This window comes from Zootoca vivipara, chromosome 6 (assembly GCF_965207765.1).
Source record: "Zootoca vivipara chromosome 6, rZooViv2.hap1.1, whole genome shotgun sequence".
Classification (NCBI taxonomy): domain Eukaryota; kingdom Metazoa; phylum Chordata; class Lepidosauria; order Squamata; family Lacertidae; genus Zootoca; species Zootoca vivipara.
This window is the reverse complement of record NC_142589.1, coordinates 90,318,801-90,338,677: the sequence shown is the minus strand read 5'-3', so window position 1 is coordinate 90,338,677 and position 19,877 is coordinate 90,318,801. Positions and strand designations below refer to the sequence as shown.

Genomic DNA, 19,877 nt, shown 5'->3' with positions numbered 1-19,877 from the left:
TTGTCATCTGAGGTCCTTCTCTATGTCCCCCATCCCATAATGTTTTGGAGGGTGGCAACAAGAGAACGGGCCTTTTCTGCAGTGGCTCCCTGATTGTGGAATAGTCTCCCCAGAGGCTCGCCTTGGCACCATCATTACATGTCTCTTTACCGAGGCCCTTGGCCATTAAATAATCTATGGCCTGTGAAAGGGGGGGGGAGGAGGAGGATTGTTTATTACTATGACTATTATTCACTATGCTATCCAGTTATTCCCAGGCATGCCACCTTCAGATGGCACCATCCTGGCTCCCGGGCATCTTCATTTGGTCACCAGTGGCCAAGAGTTGCTAATTTCAAATACTGGCATGAAGCTTCTGCCCAGTGCACAGTGACAACCAACACAGGACTCTTTGTAAGCCACAAGAGAACACTTTTAATATAGACATCGACTTCATACAAGACATGTGGTTTTGGTTTGACTCATGGTCTAGTTGTACATTTTCCAAGAAAAAAAAACTAATTTTTTTCCAGACATTCACAGAAGTTTCCAGGTGGAATATTTCCCATAGGAGAAACAGATACAGAGTTATCAGCACTACTTGCCTTCTTCAGAGGGTCTTTCCAAAGAGTTTCTCTAACCAGGGAAAAGGTGGGAACAAGACTTGATAGCCACCCGCCACTGGCGTTTATTTTTAACCAAAGACATAGTGTAATTCATCTTAAAATTCAACGAGGCGACGCCACTACATAGAACCAGATTGTGCATGTTAAAACAGTTTCAATTCAAAAACAAAAGCCCAGGACAGTAAAATGGGAAAAAACAAACCTTATTTTTTAAAAAAAGGAACTGAAATTACTCCAGAAAGCAACTGAGTTGTCTTACCATCTTCACATCCAAATTTTTTAAAAAATCTCAACAAGAAAGTACAAACCCCAAGCGCTCTCCCTTCGTATTTAAAAACGCCCCTGCCAAAAAACAAAACTTAGGCATTCCTGTCAATCCGTACGTCTATCTCCCTGCCACGAAGCTGGATCCCATTCATCATACGGCAGGCTCTTTCGGCGACTTCTGGGGATTCAAATCGGACCACACCGCACCCTTTGGACTTGCCGTTCTCCATTTTGATGTCCGCATACATGACGTGGCCTGTGGGAGAAGACTTGCTTTAGCCCAGGTCTGTCCTCCTTGCCCAAACCTTTAGCACTGCATTCCTTATCAGTTATAGCTCTGCCTTATCCATTTCTGTACTGCTTCCATGTTATTTTGATACTGGCTCTTGTAGGAACGCTTTGATTTTAAGTTTGAGAGTTGGTCTGGAAGTCTGGAGCAGCAGAGAGACGCTGGCAGATAGGTCACTCTGCCTTTTATTAGCGGTACCCAAGTGATTTCCTCAAATGCTCAAGCTGTACGACTGCAAACCTGAAGCTCAGTGTTGTAGCATCTGCTTTGCATGCGGAATGTCTCAGGCTTGATCTCCAGGTAGGGCTCGGAAAGATTTCATGCCTCAAAACCCCAGAGAACCACTGTCAGTCGGTATAGACAAGGCTTTCCCAAACTTGGGTCTCCAGCTGTTTTTGAACTACAATTCCCAACAGCCCCGAACACGGATTCTGATAGCTACGGATCAGGGGTGTTGTAGTCCCAACGACAGCTGGAGACTCAAGTTTGAGAAACCCTGTTGTAGACAATATTGAGGCAGGTGGACCCTGTGCAAGGCAGCTTCCCTTGCGGACAAACTTAATCAGTGACCCCCACTCAGAGTGAAGTTTTTAGCAAAAGTCTAACCCTTCGCCCCCTCAAAATGGGAGAGCCAAGCCTTCAACGACGGGGGAAGGAAGCTGAAGTGCCGACACGAGTCAGAGAGTTGTAGCCTGTGAGCTGTGCGCGTAGCAAGCTGATTGGCAAGCTCGGCAGAGGCTCCTTTTATTAGCACAAATGCACATGTGCAGGAACACTCTGACCTTTAGGGCTTTTACATCATGAGCTGACACATATGTTTCCCCTGGTATTTTGTGAGACTTGCTCCACCACGTCATGTTCCTACCAAGTGGGAAGTGAGCCATGCCTTTCTAAAGGGAGGCAAAGGTCACAGACAGGACACGTTAGACTACTGAGAAAGCCAAAGGTGAGACTGAGGGCATGACGTGCAGACAAGCTGTAGCTTGCCGGGGGTGGGGGTGGGGAGTGTGCCTCACCCCCGAAGGTCAGGCTGTGGCCTGCCAGGTGGAAGTGTGCCTCACGCCTGGTGGTCAAACCGCAACCTATCTGCGGGGTGGGGAGGTCCGCCTCATGCCCAGTGGTCATCCCTTCAGAAGTGGCAAATCCCTCTGCCCCAATCAATGCTGGATCATACGGTAGTCAGAAGGAGGATCTACCCTCACTCAGGGGCGTCAGGCAACAATCCTGTCCCCCGAGGCGCCTCCTGGCCCCAAGTGCCTTCTCCCAACAATAGATCAGGCGCTGCTACGGGGATAAGCCTGACCACTGCATCTTTCCCACCTGCTCAATCAGAAGAGTCAGCCAACAGAAAGAGGGCTGTCCATCTTCCGGCTGACTGGATGCTTCTCCTGATTTAGCAAGTTCAAAAGCTACAAAAGATCTCTTCTCAGAGGAGAATGCATCTGCCACAAAACCTGCTCTGGGAACTCAGCAGGAAGGAACTGGAAACTGGAGGGCTCTCCCTCCCACTTGGGAAGGGGGCATGCCCGATCGAATCCTGCCTAATAGAGCAACATGGGAGGGACAACCCAGCCCACCCAACAATCCTCTCTTCCCCTGCAGGAGAATATACATAGCTTTCCTGTGTCCTTTGGGAATTTCTGGGTTGCTCCTGAATTAAGCTACTCACCACACTCATTGAACTTGTCTTTCAGCATCTTCCACGTGAAATCAAAAGGAAGCTAGGAAGGAGAGAGAAAAAGAAGTACGGTAGTCAGAGTCATCATCACAGGGACCCCCAACAACCACCCACCGGGGGGGGGGGGGAGCACCACCACCCAGCAGAAGTCAAGCACCTCTCCCTTGCGAGAAAACTCAAAATGCTTTCCTACCACAATGCAGAAACTTTCCGCCCAAGACCTGCGCTACATCCAGCCACACAACCTATTGAGGTTCGAGCTATGAAACCTGCATGCTCAGTTCTGATTTCTCACAGGGCAGAGGGAGGAAAATCTACTTGGAGCACCAGCCCAAAGCTCAACCCAGTGGCTTTGCCATCTTGCCCCTACTCACATTTCTCACAAAAATCTGGCAAGCCTTCCTGGCTACACCGGCAGCAGCGGCAGGTCCTCCGGTCCCGAGGGCGCCAGCGAAGCTTCCGGCAGCAAAGTTCCCCCTGTCCATCTCCATCGTTCTCTCGAAGGTGTTCCCCATGGCGAGCCCCATCCTGTCTAGCCCTGCCCCCATGCCCTGCCCCATGGCGGGCCCCATCCTGTCCAGGTTGGTTGCGGCAGCCCCCATGCGGTCAAGACCCATCCTGTCCATGTTGCTGGCCGCAATGCGGTCCAGCCCTATCCTGTCGATGGAGGCCGCCCCAAGGCGGTCCAGCCCCGCGGGCATCCTGTCCATCACGGGGCCCATCCCTGTGGGCCCCATCCCCGCAGGGACCATGCGGTCCATGCCCAGGCCCATCCTTTCTATGCTGGAGCCCATGCGGTCCACACCGGCGCCCATGCGGTCCATGGTTGTGCCGACACGGTCCATGGCAGAGCCCATACGGTCCATGCCAAACCCTAGCCCTGTGCCCATCCTCTCCATCCCCGTCCCCATGCGGTCCAGCCCAGAGCCCATGCGGTCCATGTTGGACGCCAAGTGGTCGATCCCAAGGGGAGCCATCCGGTCCACGCCGGAGCCCATCCGGTCCAGCACCAGCCCCATCCTGTCCATCTCTGAGCCCACTCTTTCTATGCCATGCCCCATGCCCGAGGGGAGCCTATCGATGCCCGTGGCCATGCGGTCGAGGCCGGGGGCCATGCGGTCGATCGTGGGGATGCTGGCCCCGCCTCCGCCGCCACCTGCAAGAGAGAAAGAGAGGAGACACATCAGCAAAGGAAAGGCAGGAACAAGCCCTCTAGAAAGGGGCAACTCAGGAGACAGACCCAAGAACATGAACACCAATATTTAAATGACACTAACAGGTTCACCCGCAGCCGCTTCTCCCAGCAAATGATGGACTCTGGGGTTGGCTTCCTTCCAGGCCCGCAGCCCCCTTTTTAAAATTTTTATTAAATTTTCTATTTTACAATTTAAAATATTTATTGAAACCACCTTAAGATATCAATGACTTCCCTTCTCTTTCCATGGTTCACTTTGCATAACATAAATCCCTGCATATTTTACATATAAATCATTCAGTATTCCATTATTGCATCCTTCAAAACTTGTTTACATTGTTGAATTTCTCTTAGTGCTGCCCACGTTTTCAAGTGTACACAATTTCCCCCCATATATTCAATAAATGTTTTCCAATCTTCTCTAAACGTATGTTTTTCTTGTTCTCTTATTCTATATGTTAGGTCGGGCCGCAGTAGTGGCATACATAAATAACCATTTTTGACACCTGGGGATTTCCATCCGAAATATCCCCAGCAAAAAGGACTCCGCAGCCCCATTTCTCTGCCAGGCTCTGACTTGCTCCACACACTGGTGTGCTCCATCACTGGCTCACATTTTTGAACAAAACTTCAGAATACGGTGGGGTGTGCATTGTGGAGGGTGGCTGGGCAGGGAACTGACCTGGTTATCTTATCACCATCTCCTTTCTCCTTGGTTGTCAGGCTAGTAAAAACAACCAGAAATCACCCTTTCAGAGTAGAGGGGGAAGATGGCAGTGGCTGCTTTGCTGAGCACACACAAGATCCAAGTCTAAGAATGGTTTGTCACAGCTGGGAAGACACAGAGCAGGCCACACTTACCCAGGCCCCTGTCCAGGGTGTCCCCAAAGCTACGAGGCATCCCCATTTCGTTCCTCGGGAAGTCTCTTTCAAACCCGCCTCCAATCGCACGGTCCATTTCTAGAAACGAAGAGCAGTTTTTAGTCCTCTGCCAGGAGAGCGGAAAACACAAAGCCACCAGGCAAAGAAAATGCGGCTTCCCAGTCTATAGTGACTGGCAGTGGCTTCAGGCGGGGGACATTTCCAGCCCTTACTAGAGACAACAGGGAACACTCTTGAATCATGGAACTCAAGTCAGTAGAGCATGAGTCTCTTGATCTCAACGTTATGGGTTTGAGCCCCATGTTGGATGAAAGATTCCTGCACTGCAGGGGGTTGGATGAGATGACCCTTGTGATCCCTTCCAACTCAACAATTCTATGATTCTTCCACTAAGCTACAACCCATTCCCAGGAATAACACGAGTCACAGCCCATCAGCATTTGGAGGGGCCCCACATGTCCCTCATATCCCTGTCAAGACTAGGTGAATGAGACGATCAGAATCAAAGGTTTAAAGAACCTCAGAATCGATATTCAAACATATTGTGGGTTTCAGCACCATTCTCCTTCCCAAGCCCTACTAAGCGCAAAGCAGTTTAGGAAGATTTAGGAAGATCTTTTGTCTCACCGCTCATCCTGCCCAGGTTCATCCCAGAAGGGAAACGGCCCAGATTCTCCATTCCGCTGAAAGGCCCTTCCATCCCTGAATAACAACAATAAAAACAACAATGAGCAAGTTCCCAATCCCTCATGCCTTGGCAGCTAACCCATCTGTATAGGATTTGAGAGGCCACCAGGCTCAGATTTCAAGAGCTCCAATGGCTCCTTTATTTTCAGACATTAGTGGTATGAATGGGCTGGGAACTTTTGAGCTTTCCACCAGGTCAAGCCAACCCACTGTTTGACCTACTCTGGAAATGCAGTGTATGAACACATTAAATAAAAGTGTTGCAGAGATGGCTTGGGAATATGCACGGCAGAGGAACCTGCTTTGAGGTGAGGGTCGCGCTAAGTATCACCAGGACCCCACTGCAATCCTGCCACTGGACACCAGTTCCGGCCCCATTTCCCCTACTTACCTCCCATTTTGTTCATTCCAAAGCCCAAGCCTTCTATGCCCATTCCTAAAAATGTAGGAAGAGAACAGACGAGTGGAAATTAGAACCTATGACAGCATTAAGATTCAGAGGGCTGATCTACCTGACCTGGTATTGTCTGCTGTGGGTTGGCAGCAGCTTCCTAAAGTTCCAGAAGCAGAAAGCAGTCTTTCCCCACTGCACAATCCCTTCCCTGGAGACATAAGGCCAAAAGTCTTCTTCCTTAGTCTAGCATCCCATTTCCCACTGATTATTCTTGGAAAGAGGACATGAGGATTAACAGTCGCTGCGGCAACCCAGTCAGAGGGGCGGGGTAAAAATAATAAAATTGTTATTAGCGTTATCAGTGGCTGGTATTTGGGGGCAGACTGCCTCTTGCTCCTGCAGGCTGCATACAGTCACCATGCTGAACAGTCACAGGTTACTGTTCTCCACAATGTGTTGGGTCTCCCTTCCTGGGCCATTGCCACTCCTGTGGGAGTGGATTATCTAAGTGGTGTGTGAAGAAAATCAAAATCATTTCCAGTGTGTTTCTGGACAGCAGGGACACAGGCGGGTTGCTTGCTCTCGATTTAGGCTCAGGCACCCTCTTTACTCCAGAGAGATAAAACTTGTTTGGGACAAACAAGGCGGCGCCAACAGTTCTCAAACAACAGATGATCAGATGATGCTGGACGACAACTTCCTTTGTCCTTTTCCATTGGCCATGCTGGCTAGGTCTAGTAGGAGCTGAGAGTCTAAGCCAGCGTTTCTCAACCGCTGTTCCGCGGCACACTAGTGTGCCGCGAGACGCTGGCTGGTGTGCCGCGACGTGCGGCGGCGAGAAGGGCGATTTGCATTGTCACGTGCCTGGCGACCGCCAATAAACATCGCTGACCCTCCGGAAAGCAATATTTGGCAAGTGTTTCTTACAGTCATAATTATAATATAGGGCGGCACAGAGTTAATTTTTTAAACTTTTTTAATGGTGGTGTGCCTCGTGATTTTTTTCACGGAACAAGTGTGCCGTGGCCCAAAAAAGGTTGAGAAACACTGGTCTAAACACACCTGAAAGGCCAGCTTCCCCCTATATCTGCCATATGGGGAAGAGCAGATTTAGCCCAATCAGATGCTGCTGGATTATTGTCCAATATTGTGATATCAGTTTCATTAATTTTTGACCTGGCAACAGACCACGAATCATGATGCGTGTATGATGCAAAAATCACAATGCGGGAGAAACCGCGAAGCCAGCCAATGCCTCTACACAGCTACATCCTTATTTGAGACATTGTGATGTATCGCGATGTTTAGCTGGTGATTTATCACGGAGTTTGAAAACCAACTCCATCCTTATTTCAGACACCAGGATAGACCAGCACAGGAATCATGAGATCCAGAAACGTGACAGAACGCTAGAGGAGACAGCAAAGGAAAGAGACCGGCCCCCAGTTCCTCGCTCACCTCCAGGTCCCAGGTTGCCCATGCCCAAACCCTTGTTCAAATGGTTTGCATCAATAGGTATTCCTCCTGGCCCCAGTCCCATGCCAATGCCTCCGAGTCCATCTGCAAAAGGAGAGAGGTTGAAAAACCAGCAATCAGTATCAGTGTGTCCCCATCCCTGGAAAGAGAAGCCAGACTAGCTCCCTCCTTGTTGCCCTTGTGTTAGCAAATGGAAACCTTGTCCCAACGGGCTTTTGGTAACTGACCGCTTTAAATGAAACAGCTGGTGCTGTGCTGTTTTTCTTGTAACTATTGGTGTGTTTAAAACAGTGTATGTATGTATGTATGTATGTATGTATGTATGTATGTATGTATGTATGTATATATATATATATATATATATATATATATATATATATATATATATATATATATATAGCTTTAGTTCCCCTTCATGGATCACTGCCTTCTCGTGGCAAAGGGGCTTAAATAACTCAGAGAAGCTATGAGCTATGCCGTGCAGGGCCACTCAAGATGGACAGGTCAGAGCTGAGAGTTTAGAATAAATGTGATCCACCTGGAGAAGGAACTGGCAAACCACACCAGTATTTTGCCAAGAAAACTCCATGGACATGAAAAAGGGGAAGCTTTGAGAAGTGAGTTTCCAAGGGAAGGTCTGGTTCATGGGGTCACAGAGAGTTGAACACGACTAAGACAACAAAACAACATAGCTTTAGTTGGTTTTTTATTTGTTTTTCTGCATTTTAAGCCAGTTTTAAGCCATTACTGGATATGCATAAGTGGGGTTTTCGCTGAGCTCATGGCAGAAGCTTCTATGTACGTGTGCCAGAAATGGAGGGGGAGACTAGGAATCTGGAACGTGACTGGGAGGCAGCAAGGAGGAGGAAGACTCAAGGAAAGATAGTCGTGGGGGGCAGAAAGAGAGAGATGCAGGAAGATAATGGGCTGCAAAATAAAGCTGCTGGCTCCCCTGAATATTCCTCAGAGAGGGAGAGAGAGAGAGAGAGAGAGAGAGAGAGAGAGAGAGAGAGAGAGAGAGAGAATGCAGGAAGATATGGCCTGCAAGTTAATGAAAGGACAGCTCTCCCCTGGGGCTCCCCTGACCATACCTCAAGTCTCCACAGGGTGCCACGGCACACCGCTTGACAACCAATGTTGCATACTAATCTTAACGTGCCCAGACAGCACGGCCTATTGACCATCAGAATTTAACTTTTCCAGTGGAAAATATTTTCAGCAGGAGAGCAGGCAAATTTCCCTCGAAAATACATTCCAGTTTCCCTGATGACAAGAGCACACTGTTCCACAGGGCAGGTGTGCAAGCAACTTCTCACAACGTGGCGCAACACAGCCATTTAACCTCGTGTATCCTTTTGTGGAGATACTTACGAGGAAGCTGCTGGGGCCGCTCCGGAGGGAAGAAGTCCCCTTTCGGCAAGGCTCGCTCATCCTGAAATATTAGATGCCAAGATCAAATACAAAGCCAGATGCAGCAGAAACTTAACTGAGGCATTCAATTTTGTACGCAACTGTGGAACGCCCTTCCACCAAATGAAAAACAGATAAAACAGACTTTTGAAGGCAGCCCTGTATAGGGAAGCTTTTAATCTTTCATGTTTCCCCCCTATTTTGCTGGACTGTAGGGCTGGCAAAATATTGCGATGTTGGAAGCCAGTATCACTCAGTGTGTCTGTGGCATATACATAATATATGGTATATAAGCATGTCATATAAATATTAAAATTATTATTATTAAACTTACCATCTTCACATGCATTGGCCTATCAAACAGCAGCTGGCCATTGAACATGGCTGTGATTTGGGTCAAGGAGCGTATGTCATGGATTAGCTCAATAAGGCCCTGAAGAGATGGCCCCTGCAAGCGTTTTGTTTAGTCTGACCAGATCCACCACCTCCTCCAACCAACAGCTGCCAAAGCATGACACTCAAACCATGAGTCTATCGGCAGAAGCCATCAACCTTTTGGGGGCCCATGGGGCCTTCTCCTCTAGGCATCTCCTACATTCCCCACCCCACATCTACACTGCTCAAGGTCTGGGTCAAAGTGAGATTCACTGGAATCAAAATGAAAGCTCTTGAATTTGCATGACTCCCAGCCTTTTTTGGACTACAGCATGGCCCATCATCACTAGCTAGCACGACCAGTGGTCAAAAATGATGGGAGTTGTAGTCCAAAAACAGCTAGGGACCCAAGTTTGGGAAACCCAGCTTCGTTAAGGTTGGGACAGAGGTGAACCACCAGCATCTCCACCCAAAATCCCATAGATTATTCCCTGGATGTATGTGCAACAATTCTGCAACTTGTGCCCCCCTCGACTATCACCCCACCTCCAGAAAAAGATACAAATTGCCTGAACAGCTTCAATAGCCTGCTCAAAAGTCACTGTGCCGATGCCCCGGCTCTTGCCGTCTTTGTCTTCCAGGATGTCTGCCCGGACCACAACGCCAGCCATGCTGAACACCTCCTTCAGCTTCTTCCAGCCAACTTTGTAATCCAGCTGCAGGAGGCGAGGAAGAACAGTTAGTATTTGTACAAAAATGTATTTTACAAAGAACATATTGCATTGGGCGAAAAGGAAACCTATGTAATGTAATGTAATGTAATGTAACAGCTGCAAATCTTGCGACTCCAATTAAGGTCACAGGAATGCTGAATCCGTTGCCTTGACCGTTTGTCAACGCCCTATAAAAGTGAGTATCTATGTGTCTGAGGTAGTGATGGGCTGGGGGCTGGTTGGTTCTTTTGCCGTTGTTTTGTTGAGCATGGAGACACTGTCTGGGAGGAGGTGGTGAGGCCAGAGAAGCTATAATTTATGAACTGCTTCAAAGGAGTTTTAGAAGCAAGAACCAAAAAGACCCTCTCTTGGGCTCAAGGGAGAGAAACACATTGTACAGTGGTACCTCCAGTTGCGAATGGGATCCATTAGAGAGGTCCGGCCACATCCTGAGGAATTCGCAACCAAAGGTGCCGCTTCTGCCCATGGTGCGGTTTAGCACTTCTGCGCATGTGTGCACAGCGAAACCCGGAAAAAAACTTCCGGGTTTGCCGCGTTCGCATCCTGGAAGATATGCAACCAGAGGTGTGCGTATCTCGAGGTACCACTGTATTAGACTCGATATGCATAAATACTGTTGTGTTGTTGTTGTTTAGTCATTTAGTCGTGTCCGACTCTTCGTGGCCCCATGGACCAGAGCACGCCAGGCACTCCTGTCTTCCACTGCTTCGCGCAGTTTGGTCAGACTCTTGTCTGTAGCTTCGAGAACACTGTCCAACCATCTCTTCCTCTGTCGTCCCCTTCTCCTTGTGCCCTCCATCTTTCCCATCAGGTTCTTTTCCAGGGAGTCTTCTCTTCTCATGAGGTGGCCAAAGTCTTGGAGCCTCAGCTTCAGGATCTGTCCTTCCAGTGAGCACCCAGGGCTGATTTCCTTCAGAATGGAGAGGTTTGATCTTCTTGCAGTCCATGGGACTCTCAAGAGTCTCCTCCAGCACCATTAATTCAAAAGCATCAATTCAACTGCCAACAAAACTCCATGGACAAAGACAACAGGCATAAATACTACTGCTCATTAATAGCCGCCATCCTGCAAAGCATCATCCTCAAAGTCTTGTGTGTGGAGTCTACTTCATCGCTAGGGGTTCGTGGGTGAAACCACTGTATCGCTCTGCACGACTCAGAAGAATGGCTAACAAAAACTCAGTGTTTAAGCGACGGCAGAAGAGTGACCTTTAAGGTGAAAAGCCCACAGAAGGACTAAGAGTTAGCCTTGTATCTCAGGATCAAGAGCTGGGTTTTCACTATCATTCAAAAATATCTCTGAGCAGACTGAACCACTACACAGCATACACAGGAAGCTCAGCTGTGTTAAAACCACCCACAAAACCTGTTTCACATAAAGCAGGCATAGGCAAACTCTGGCCCTCCAGATGTTTTGGGACTACAATTCCCATCATCCCTGACCACTGGTCCTGTTAGCTAGGTATGATGGGAATTGTAGTCCCAAACATCTGGAGGGCCGGAGTTTGCCTATACCTGACATAAAGGAACAGCTCTCAAGCGGCATTTTTACTGCATTAAATTAAGAGCTGACCAAGCTAAGTTAACCCATTAGCTGGAAGAGTCCCCTGGGCACAAAATTAAGACACACCTCCCACACCTCACCCTGCCTTTTATATGGAGTAGGCAATGCTGCTTTTGAGAATCAGAAGAGCTCTCTGTTCCCACAATTTGTTATGGTGGTATATTATTGTAAACAAGTAGACCTTGATGTGTCCCTTTCCAACATACTCCATTCCACCCACCCACCCAGTCAGAATGCCATTAGGTTTCTCTCTCGCTCTGATCTTTTTTCCCTCCCCCCCCACACCAAGCAGCTCTGGGGCAGCGCCGACGATAAAACCATACACACTACTTTGCAAAGCCAGGGATCTCAAACAGTGGATGGTTCTGTTTTGGAGACATAAGGATCCAAACATGAAAGGGGTGGGGGTGGGGGAGACTCTGTAGGATTAAATAGTTTGCTTGCTTTTTCCTCTATTCTCCCCATCTCTTCTCTCTTTTCTGTTGTATCTATTAGGGAGGGGTAGGGATTGCCATGCTTCCACATCTCTATACATCACTTAGCAAATGCTAGATGCTTTAAAAAAAAAATCAGTAGGCGTGTGGGGGTTCAGTGCAAGGCCTCTTCCGCCCCTCACCATCATTTTGGTCAAGAAGGAAAGCAGAGGAGGGGGTAAGAAAATACACTCAAAATATCCACACTCAAAATATCCTGCTTCATACAGGCAAAGGCATGTTAAGATGTTCAACTGCCCTGATGCCAGGGCTATAACATCTCCTAAGCAAATGCAAGATGCAAAAAATTCAAGAAGCGGCCCCTGCCTAAGGACTGTGAAATCACCAGGCTCCTTAAGGGAGAAAGCCTGAGAATGCGCTACCAAGGTCTGACAACGCTGATGACATGGTGCACAAGCAAAGACAAGACAAAGGGGCCACTCACATTGGCCACAAAGACCGTGCTCCCAAGCCTGCCTGCCTGCAGGGCATGAATGATCTCGTTGGGGATGTTTGGGTTATTGAGGATGCTGGGAGGGATGTTGATCATCCCAGGGCCGCCGGGACCAGGGCCGATCCCCATCCCGCCACCAGTTGCAGCCATGGCCTTCTGCACAGCTCTCCTCACATGCTCTCCATCAGGATCCTAGGACAGAAAAGGGGAGGGGTTAGGCAAGCTCTCATCCTGCAGAGCAGCTGGGAAGCCAACTGTCTAAGAAAGGGAAGCATTCGTGCTCAACCTTCATGCTGGCAGAATAACTTCCGATGTAGGCAAGAGCACTGAATCATGTGAGACCTGGCAGGGGAAAGTGATACAGCCCAGACACAGGTTGCTCAGCACTTATGAGAACTATCCTGCGGCACAATTTTTTTTGGGGGGGGGGAACCCCCTCCACTACATTGTCTTATGGAACCGAGCCAGGGCAGGGGGAGAGACAAGGCAGCTGCAGCCTCCACAGGCTCACCTCCTTCACTTTCAAGGGCCGCCCACTGAGGCTGTGCTTGTTGAGAGCCTCCACAGCCTTCTTCATGCTCTCTTCCATCTTGAACTCAACAACACTGCAGGGGGGAAAGAAAAAAGAAACCCAAACAGAATCACAAAGGGCTCCCGGATGTCACCCACGCGCACCTGTTCCATGCCCAGTTGCTACAATAAGGTGGTTCAGCTACTTACGCACATCCCTTTCGACGTGGAAATTTCATGTCAGGCAGAGAGGAGCAGAGTGGGAAGGAAAAGGAACAGGTCAGTAAAGAGCCAAATGAGCTTAAGATATTTAAAAAGGATACTTGTTTGTCTTTACAGTCGTTGAGGTCAAGATTTTGCTGTTTTAACAAGCAACAGAACTATTTACCTGCATTCTAGAAGCTACATGGCTAGGGTTGACGCAAAAGGAGTAATGATATGCAGACAAGACTCCCAACCTCTCTCAGAGACGTCACTCTTTGAGCTCCTACTTGCCTCTAGGACATCCAACCTCTAGCCACTCTACCCCCAAAAGAAATCAGCCTTCAGGGAAGATTCTGAAACTACCTTCCACTGAACTGAAAAGCAATGGACGCCTGCAACAGCTATCTTCATTTTTTACATTTAGACACAGACTGCCATGGAGTTCTGACATTTATGCAACCTCTCTCTTCCACACCGAGTTTACAAAGGTCAGCAACGAGAACCACGAGAAACATTTAAGCTAAGGATTTGGACGTTCATGTACCAGTAAAGAAAGTACACAAGGACCCATGCGTAAGTCATACAGCCAAACACCAAAGGAGGGCAGCAGAGGGTTGCTGCTGGGTCTAACATGCCCCATGTCCACCTCCTCCCCCCCACACCAAGCAGCTCTGGGGCAGCGCCGACGATAAAACCATACACACTACGCATCCCAACTTCATTTGGTTCCACACCATTAACAGTTACATTATTTATCATTTATTTTTTGGTCATGTAGTAAAAATCCACGGAAGAAATTCTCTCGGAGACTTACCCTTGACTTTCCTTCAGCGTCCATTAAGAGCTCCACGTATGTTACCTCACCAACTACAAATGAGATTCCAGACGGTACATAGACCAAGGGAGAAAGCCAAGAAAACAAGGGGGATTTAGAACAATCGTCAACAACCTTATATGGAGCCTTTGCCTTATTAAAAGCCCAGGAACACTCCACATTTGCTAGTCCACCGCAACTTGGCGTTACAGGTGTGTGATACATATTAAACCAGAGTCAAACACATATCCTTGATTTCCTCGTACTAGGTTACCATGCCTTTCAGTTTCCCTCAGGTTTTGATGTCCGTTCATCTCTGGGGAGAGATGGAAACCTCGCATGGGCTATTGTCACCCTCTTTAGCCAAACACTCGAAACTACAGTAATTAACGCTTAAGAATATTAAGAAGGGCCCTGCGGGATCTAATCCAGCACCCTGTTCCCAGGTTGGCCAACCAGACAGATGCCTATGGGAGGCACACAAACAGAGCCACTCTCCCCCAATAGTGGAGGCAGCTTTTATAGTACCTGTTGGCAGCCTGATCCTCCACTTGTCTAATCCTCTTTTAAAGGCACCCAAGTCGGTGGCGATCACTGCCTCTTGCAGGAGGAAATTTAATAGCTTAACCATGTGCGAGGAAGCCCTTTCTTTTGTCTGTCCTGAAATCTTCCCACATTAAGCTTCACTGGATTACTCCTAGTTTTAGTGTTATGAGACAGGGAGAAAACGTTTTCTCTATCCATTTTCTCCGCACAATGCATCATTTTAGACACTTCTATCTTGCCCCCTTACTTGCCTTTTCTCTATATTGGAATGCCCCTTCCCCATAGGGGAGTTTAGATTCTATTTAACCTGGTTGATTTTTTTCTACTCCCAAGTTGCCCCTGAAAAAAAAAATCAGGATTCTATTTATGCCATGTGGCTCCTGCCTGCCCTGCTTCAAAAACTTGAATTTACAGGCATCTCCTACTTTTCCTCAAAGGAGCTACAGATAGTGCAAAAGGGTTTGCACTTCAACCTGACTCCTCTCAGCCAACTAGTACAACACACTAGCCCTTCCCACTTCCACATTTCTTTCTCCACAGTGACCAGATGCGAGTTTTACAATACAGATTTTGCTCTGTGCCTCTTTTCAGCAGTCGAAAAACCTGCAATTCTGGTTTCTGCCAGTTGCTGCTGCTCCCACTGAGGCTGGGTTAAAATAAGCGTCGTGGGGTGTGTGTGTGTGAGGGAAATACTACACTTTATGCTAGAAAGCATGTAATCTTCTTAAATTTTTGGGCTGAACTTCATAGCCCCAAACCCATTCCTCCCAAACACCGTCCTAAGAGAGAGGTCAGGTCCCATCCCACAAGGTGTCTAACTCTAGACCACATCACTTTGCCAAAGCTCTTCTGAGTCAACTCTGGGTCAGCATCTGAAAGTAGCCAGGCGACAGTCGCATTTTGCAACTGGCACCGGGCCTTTTGTGACTGAATGGAGCTGTCCAGGCACCACTTTTGAAGCCTAGTATCCCAGGTGCAGTAGGACCCAGGTGGCGCTGGTGGGACCCAGGTGGCGCTGTGGTTAAACCACTGAGCCTAGGGCTTGCTGATCAGAAGGTCGGCGGTTCGAATCCCTGTAACGGGGTGAGCTCCCGTTGCTTGGTCCCAGCTCCTGCCAACCTAGCAGTTCGAAAGCACGTCAAAATGCAAGTAGATAAATAGGAACCGCTACAGCGGGAAGGTAAACGGCGTATCCATGTGCTGCTCTGGTTTGCCAGAAGCGGCTTTGTCATGCTGGCCACATGACCTGGAAGCTATATACCGGCCAATAATGCGAGATGAGTGCGCAACCCCAGAGTCGGTCACGACTGGACCTAATGGTCAGGGGTCCCTTTACCTTTATCTCCACCTGCCTGTCCTGGTGAATAATCCAGTTCCCAGGAACCACATGGCTTCTAGCTTTTGTATCCTATTGCTCTGTGTACTGAATTAGGTGGAGGAATATCAAGAACACTGGCATAAAATTAAATAAAGAAAAGGATAACATACCACACACCTGTAACGTTAAGTTTCACCAACAAGTGATAAAACTGAAATGACTTCACCGAGAGGACACCATTAAAAACATTTCAAAGAGAGGCATCCAAAACACACCAGGTGAGATCTGAACAGACCACAACACTTAAAGTCTTCTAAACCATACTTACTGGCACCAAAGATGCCTCTGGAGAGTTACTATTGTTAAGGGCTTTATACATCCCATGGTTGTTGAGTGATGGAGCAGCAGTCTGTCACCTCAGTTTAGCTGCTGCTCCTAAACCTAAACCTGGGGGCCCTGTAATACTTACATACAAAAACCCAGAATGCTAACCGTTTTTAGAGCCACATTCCTAGTTCTTGGAACTATGGTGACTTGCATCGAGAGTAATTAATTTGGACTGCCTTAAGCAATCGTTTTTCGTGAATGGGACTGAGAAAAAAAGCAGCTTTAAGTGATGCCAGATTAATCAACTCTGGGCTGCAGTCACAAAACCCAAGAACGCTCTCGTCTGTACATAACACACTAAGCTATCTGCAGAGAGAATGAAGAAGATTTCTCTTTTTTTCCTCCCGGGATCACCTGCCAGGATAAGCAGTTGAGCAGAGCAACAAGAGGAAAAGCAGTCCCACGTTAAGATTTTGGCATCCATGCGAGCTGAAGGAAAGGCCGAAACACACAAGCTCAGCGTAGGGCTTGCAGTGGGACACATCTATGAACACACACGTTCCTATTCACCAATATTTCACGCACGGCGTAGATCAGTAACTGTCATGTTCCAAAGCGGCGTTCCATTCAATGTAACGAAACCATAGCTGGAAGGAGGACCGGACAGTTAGCCTGTAAATCCACCATATGTTGAAAGCTACTGAGATCTCTGGGGCTACCAACACACACCACACTGAGTGTTGACATGTTATGTGTGAATGGGCCACACAACCCTAACAGGGTTGTGCATGTCATCCCCATTTGCCTCAAGGGGAACCTTCCCTGCACTTCCTCAGGCTCATAAGCATGTTAGCCATCGTTCTCCACTTTAAGCCACGGGGACCCTAAGCTTCAAAGTACGTGACCCAAATTTATTTCCCAATTTATAATGTGTTTACAGAGATGCCCTCCAGGAGGATGGATTCCCCCCCCCTTATTTCCCACCTAAATATTTGCTCTGTAGCTCATTATTTGGCTGTGAACAGATTATAGTTTGGTTCAAATTCTGTGTTGACTTTTTGGATGAAAAATATGATTGGGGGGGGGAGTTCTTTATTTGAAACGTGGTGGAATCACTTCCTTTGACCAAATTTCCTTCAGAACTGCAAATCTTTGTAAGGATTTAGGTTGACAAATCTATGACCAGCATGGAGGTGCCAATCAAGTCACCCTTTTGCAAGACGAAAAGGGAAAAGTTGGGGGGGGGCAGCCCATCCTCCTTCGGAGTTCACTCTTAAACGGTCCTGGATATTCAACAACGAAAGCAAGATTGCATCAACCAGGATGAAGGCTGCTTTCCTTCTCCTCAGCAGCAAAACGTGTCCAGACCCATGAAAGGCTTCAAAAGCATTTCCAATATTTGAAAAAAAAAGCTCACACCAGGCCCTGATAGAAGTCTCGCCTCTTCCAAGGGACTGCAAAGACTCTTTTGCTCTGAAGCCTTGTAGACAATGCCAAACACCTGCACACACAGGAAGCTTCCTGTGAGGGCACAGCAGCTAGCATGCACCATCAGGAGAGCCTGTCCTCAAAAAAACCCCTTGCTTCTTCAACATACCTACAGCTACCCAGAATCACCTCTGGAACGCTCCTAAGCTTCAGAAGGAGGAAAAATTAATGCCATGGGAAAGGGCGCAACGTTGCAGCTCAGGCATATGCAGAGCTGTTTACCTTTCTCTTTGACTAGATCTTTGAGGTACTGCCACTTCACATCGAAGGGGATGTTTGTAATGAAGGCTCGATATCTTTTCGAAGGGCTGGCATAGGGCTCAAAGCGACTCCCTCCTCCACGCTTGGCACTTTTCTCCTTCCTTTTCTCGTTCTGGTTTGGCCGTTCGCCTTCACTGCAAAGAAAGAAAAGAGGCCTACTTTAGAAGTTACCCAGCTCAAACCCTTCCAGCATTTAGCACCCAAGGCAAAAATAAAAAAAATTGGGGGGTGGGGTACACACACACACACACGGTATATTAGTACAGTGGTACCCCTGGTTGCGATCGGGATCCGTTCCAGAGGTCCGGCCGGATCACAAGGTTCACAACTCCTTGAAAGATTCCATCAACGGTGCCTCCGAAAAAATTTACACATCACTTGGGAAGACAGGCGAACTAATATTAGTGTACTGGAAGAAGCAAAGATTCTTCAACATCCTTCGTTGGACTGGTCATGTTGTGCGGATGCCTGATTGTCGTCTTCCAAAGCAACTACTCTATTCTGAACTTAAAAATGGAAAGCGTAATGCTGGTGGCCAACAAAAGAGGTTTAAAGACTGTCTCAAGGCAAATCTAAAAAAATGTAGTATAAACATTGACAACTGGAAAACACTGGACTGTGAGCGCTCCAGTTGGAGAACAGCCTGGACCAAAGGTGTCATGGGCTTTGTAGACATTCAAACTCAGGACGAAAGGGAGAAACGTGCTAGGAGAAAGGCACACTTGGCAAATCAACACCGGGATCAACTCCTGCCCGGAAACCAATGTCCCCACTTCCTTCTTCCTTGCAGAGAGAGATATTTGAGGTAAATTTGGGAGAGTCAAAACGGCTTTAGAATTGCTCTCCTGTACCATTTCAGACACGTGCCCTGTACATTTATACCTCAGAATTCTTATAACAATATTACTATTTTTTACGGAAAAGCTCAACGACTTCTCTGCAAAGACCCATCCCTCTTGGCCTCCCCTCTCTCCCCCCCCTCCCAATTTCTCTCTCTACTTTTCCTTTCGCGGATTTGGCGGGCGAAGCCAAGCCAGGCCTTCGCTTCCAGATGGGCCCGACTAGATGGCCCTCGTGGTACCCCCTTACGGTTCCACTTCAGCCGAGTGGCAGAGACAACAGAATTGGGGAAAATTCCTCCGTTCCCGGATGTGGTGCGTCCACCCCGTGAGGAAAGGTAGATGTCTTTTTTCTTTTCTGAGGCGGTCCTCGACCGGCCCGCCGCCGCCTCCTCTTTCTCCACACGTACCTCTTGGGGACGCCATCCCCAACGCCGTTGCCAGCCCCGTTGGCCGCCGCCATCCCTCCTCCGGCCAAGGCCCCGGGCTCCGCCATCTTGGCGCCGCCCTCCGAAACCGCCGCCGCCACAGCCACCGCCGCCATTTTCTGCTCCTTCTCAGCCTGCCGCCCGCGCGAACTACTGCGCATGCCTCGCCTTTGCGACGTCACTCTTTCTTTTTCTCCCTCCCGCCGCTGTTCCTCCTCAGCCAATAAGTAGGAAAGCCTACTGTACTCGCCGGAGCCACGCCCCCTTTACCCCTCATTCAAAAGCCACGCCCCCTCTCCGCCTCCTCATTGTCCTCGAGAGAGCCGCTCCTCCTCCTCCTTAGAGCCACGCCCCTTCTTCTAACGATTCTCGAGATAGCCACCCCTTCCTCCCGGGGGCCACGCCCTTCTTCTCATTCTCTTCGAGAGCCACGCCCCTCCTTCTCAGTCCTCGAGAGATAGCTACGCCCTCTCTCCAGAAACCTCTCCCCCCACTGCTGCTTCGCTACTTTGATAGGAAAGACAGTAGAGATAAGGAAATTATAGAGCGGCAACGCAGACCGGACTTCCGGTATTCTTTTCCCGCAGCCAAAGGCCTTTGAGAAACTTCAATTCCCGTCGTCCTCCCTCTCTAGGGATGACGGGAGTTGTAGTTCATGA

The 19,877-nt window shown here is 48.5% G+C and overlaps 1 protein-coding gene across 1 annotated transcript; it reads right to left on the bottom strand.

Moving 5' to 3' along the window:
- Positions 1-390: 390 nt before the first annotated feature.
- Positions 391-19,370, bottom strand: HNRNPM (heterogeneous nuclear ribonucleoprotein M). The gene is made up of 16 exons (XM_088673015.1): positions 19,201-19,370; positions 17,913-18,085; positions 14,012-14,064; positions 13,204-13,211; positions 12,995-13,088; positions 12,475-12,675; positions 9,821-9,974; positions 9,218-9,267; positions 8,845-8,905; positions 7,456-7,557; positions 5,995-6,039; positions 5,544-5,618; positions 4,896-4,994; positions 3,214-3,995; positions 2,831-2,882; positions 391-1,128 (listed from the first exon to the last, which is right to left on the bottom strand). The coding sequence occupies exons 1-16, from the start codon at positions 19,332-19,334 to the stop codon at positions 965-967; spliced, it is 2,247 nt and encodes a 748-aa protein (XP_088529141.1). The 5' UTR covers positions 19,335-19,370; the 3' UTR covers positions 391-964.
- Positions 19,371-19,877: the final 507 nt, after the last annotated feature.

What these genes read in the sequence shown, in the direction of transcription:
- HNRNPM (XM_088673015.1), bottom strand. Translation starts at nt 19,334, where the DNA reads ATGGCGGCGGTGGCTGTGGCGGCGGCGGTTTCGGAGGGCGGCGCCAAG. An exon ending in CACCCTGGACAGGGGCCTGG is followed by an intron (nt 3,996 to 4,895) that starts GTAAGTGTGGCC and finishes TCTCTCTTGCAG; the next exon opens with GTGGCGGCGGAGGCGGGGCC. An exon ending in AGACAAGTTCAATGAGTGTG is followed by an intron (nt 1,129 to 2,830) that starts GTGAGTAGCTTA and finishes CTTCTCCCACAG; the next exon opens with GCCACGTCATGTATGCGGAC.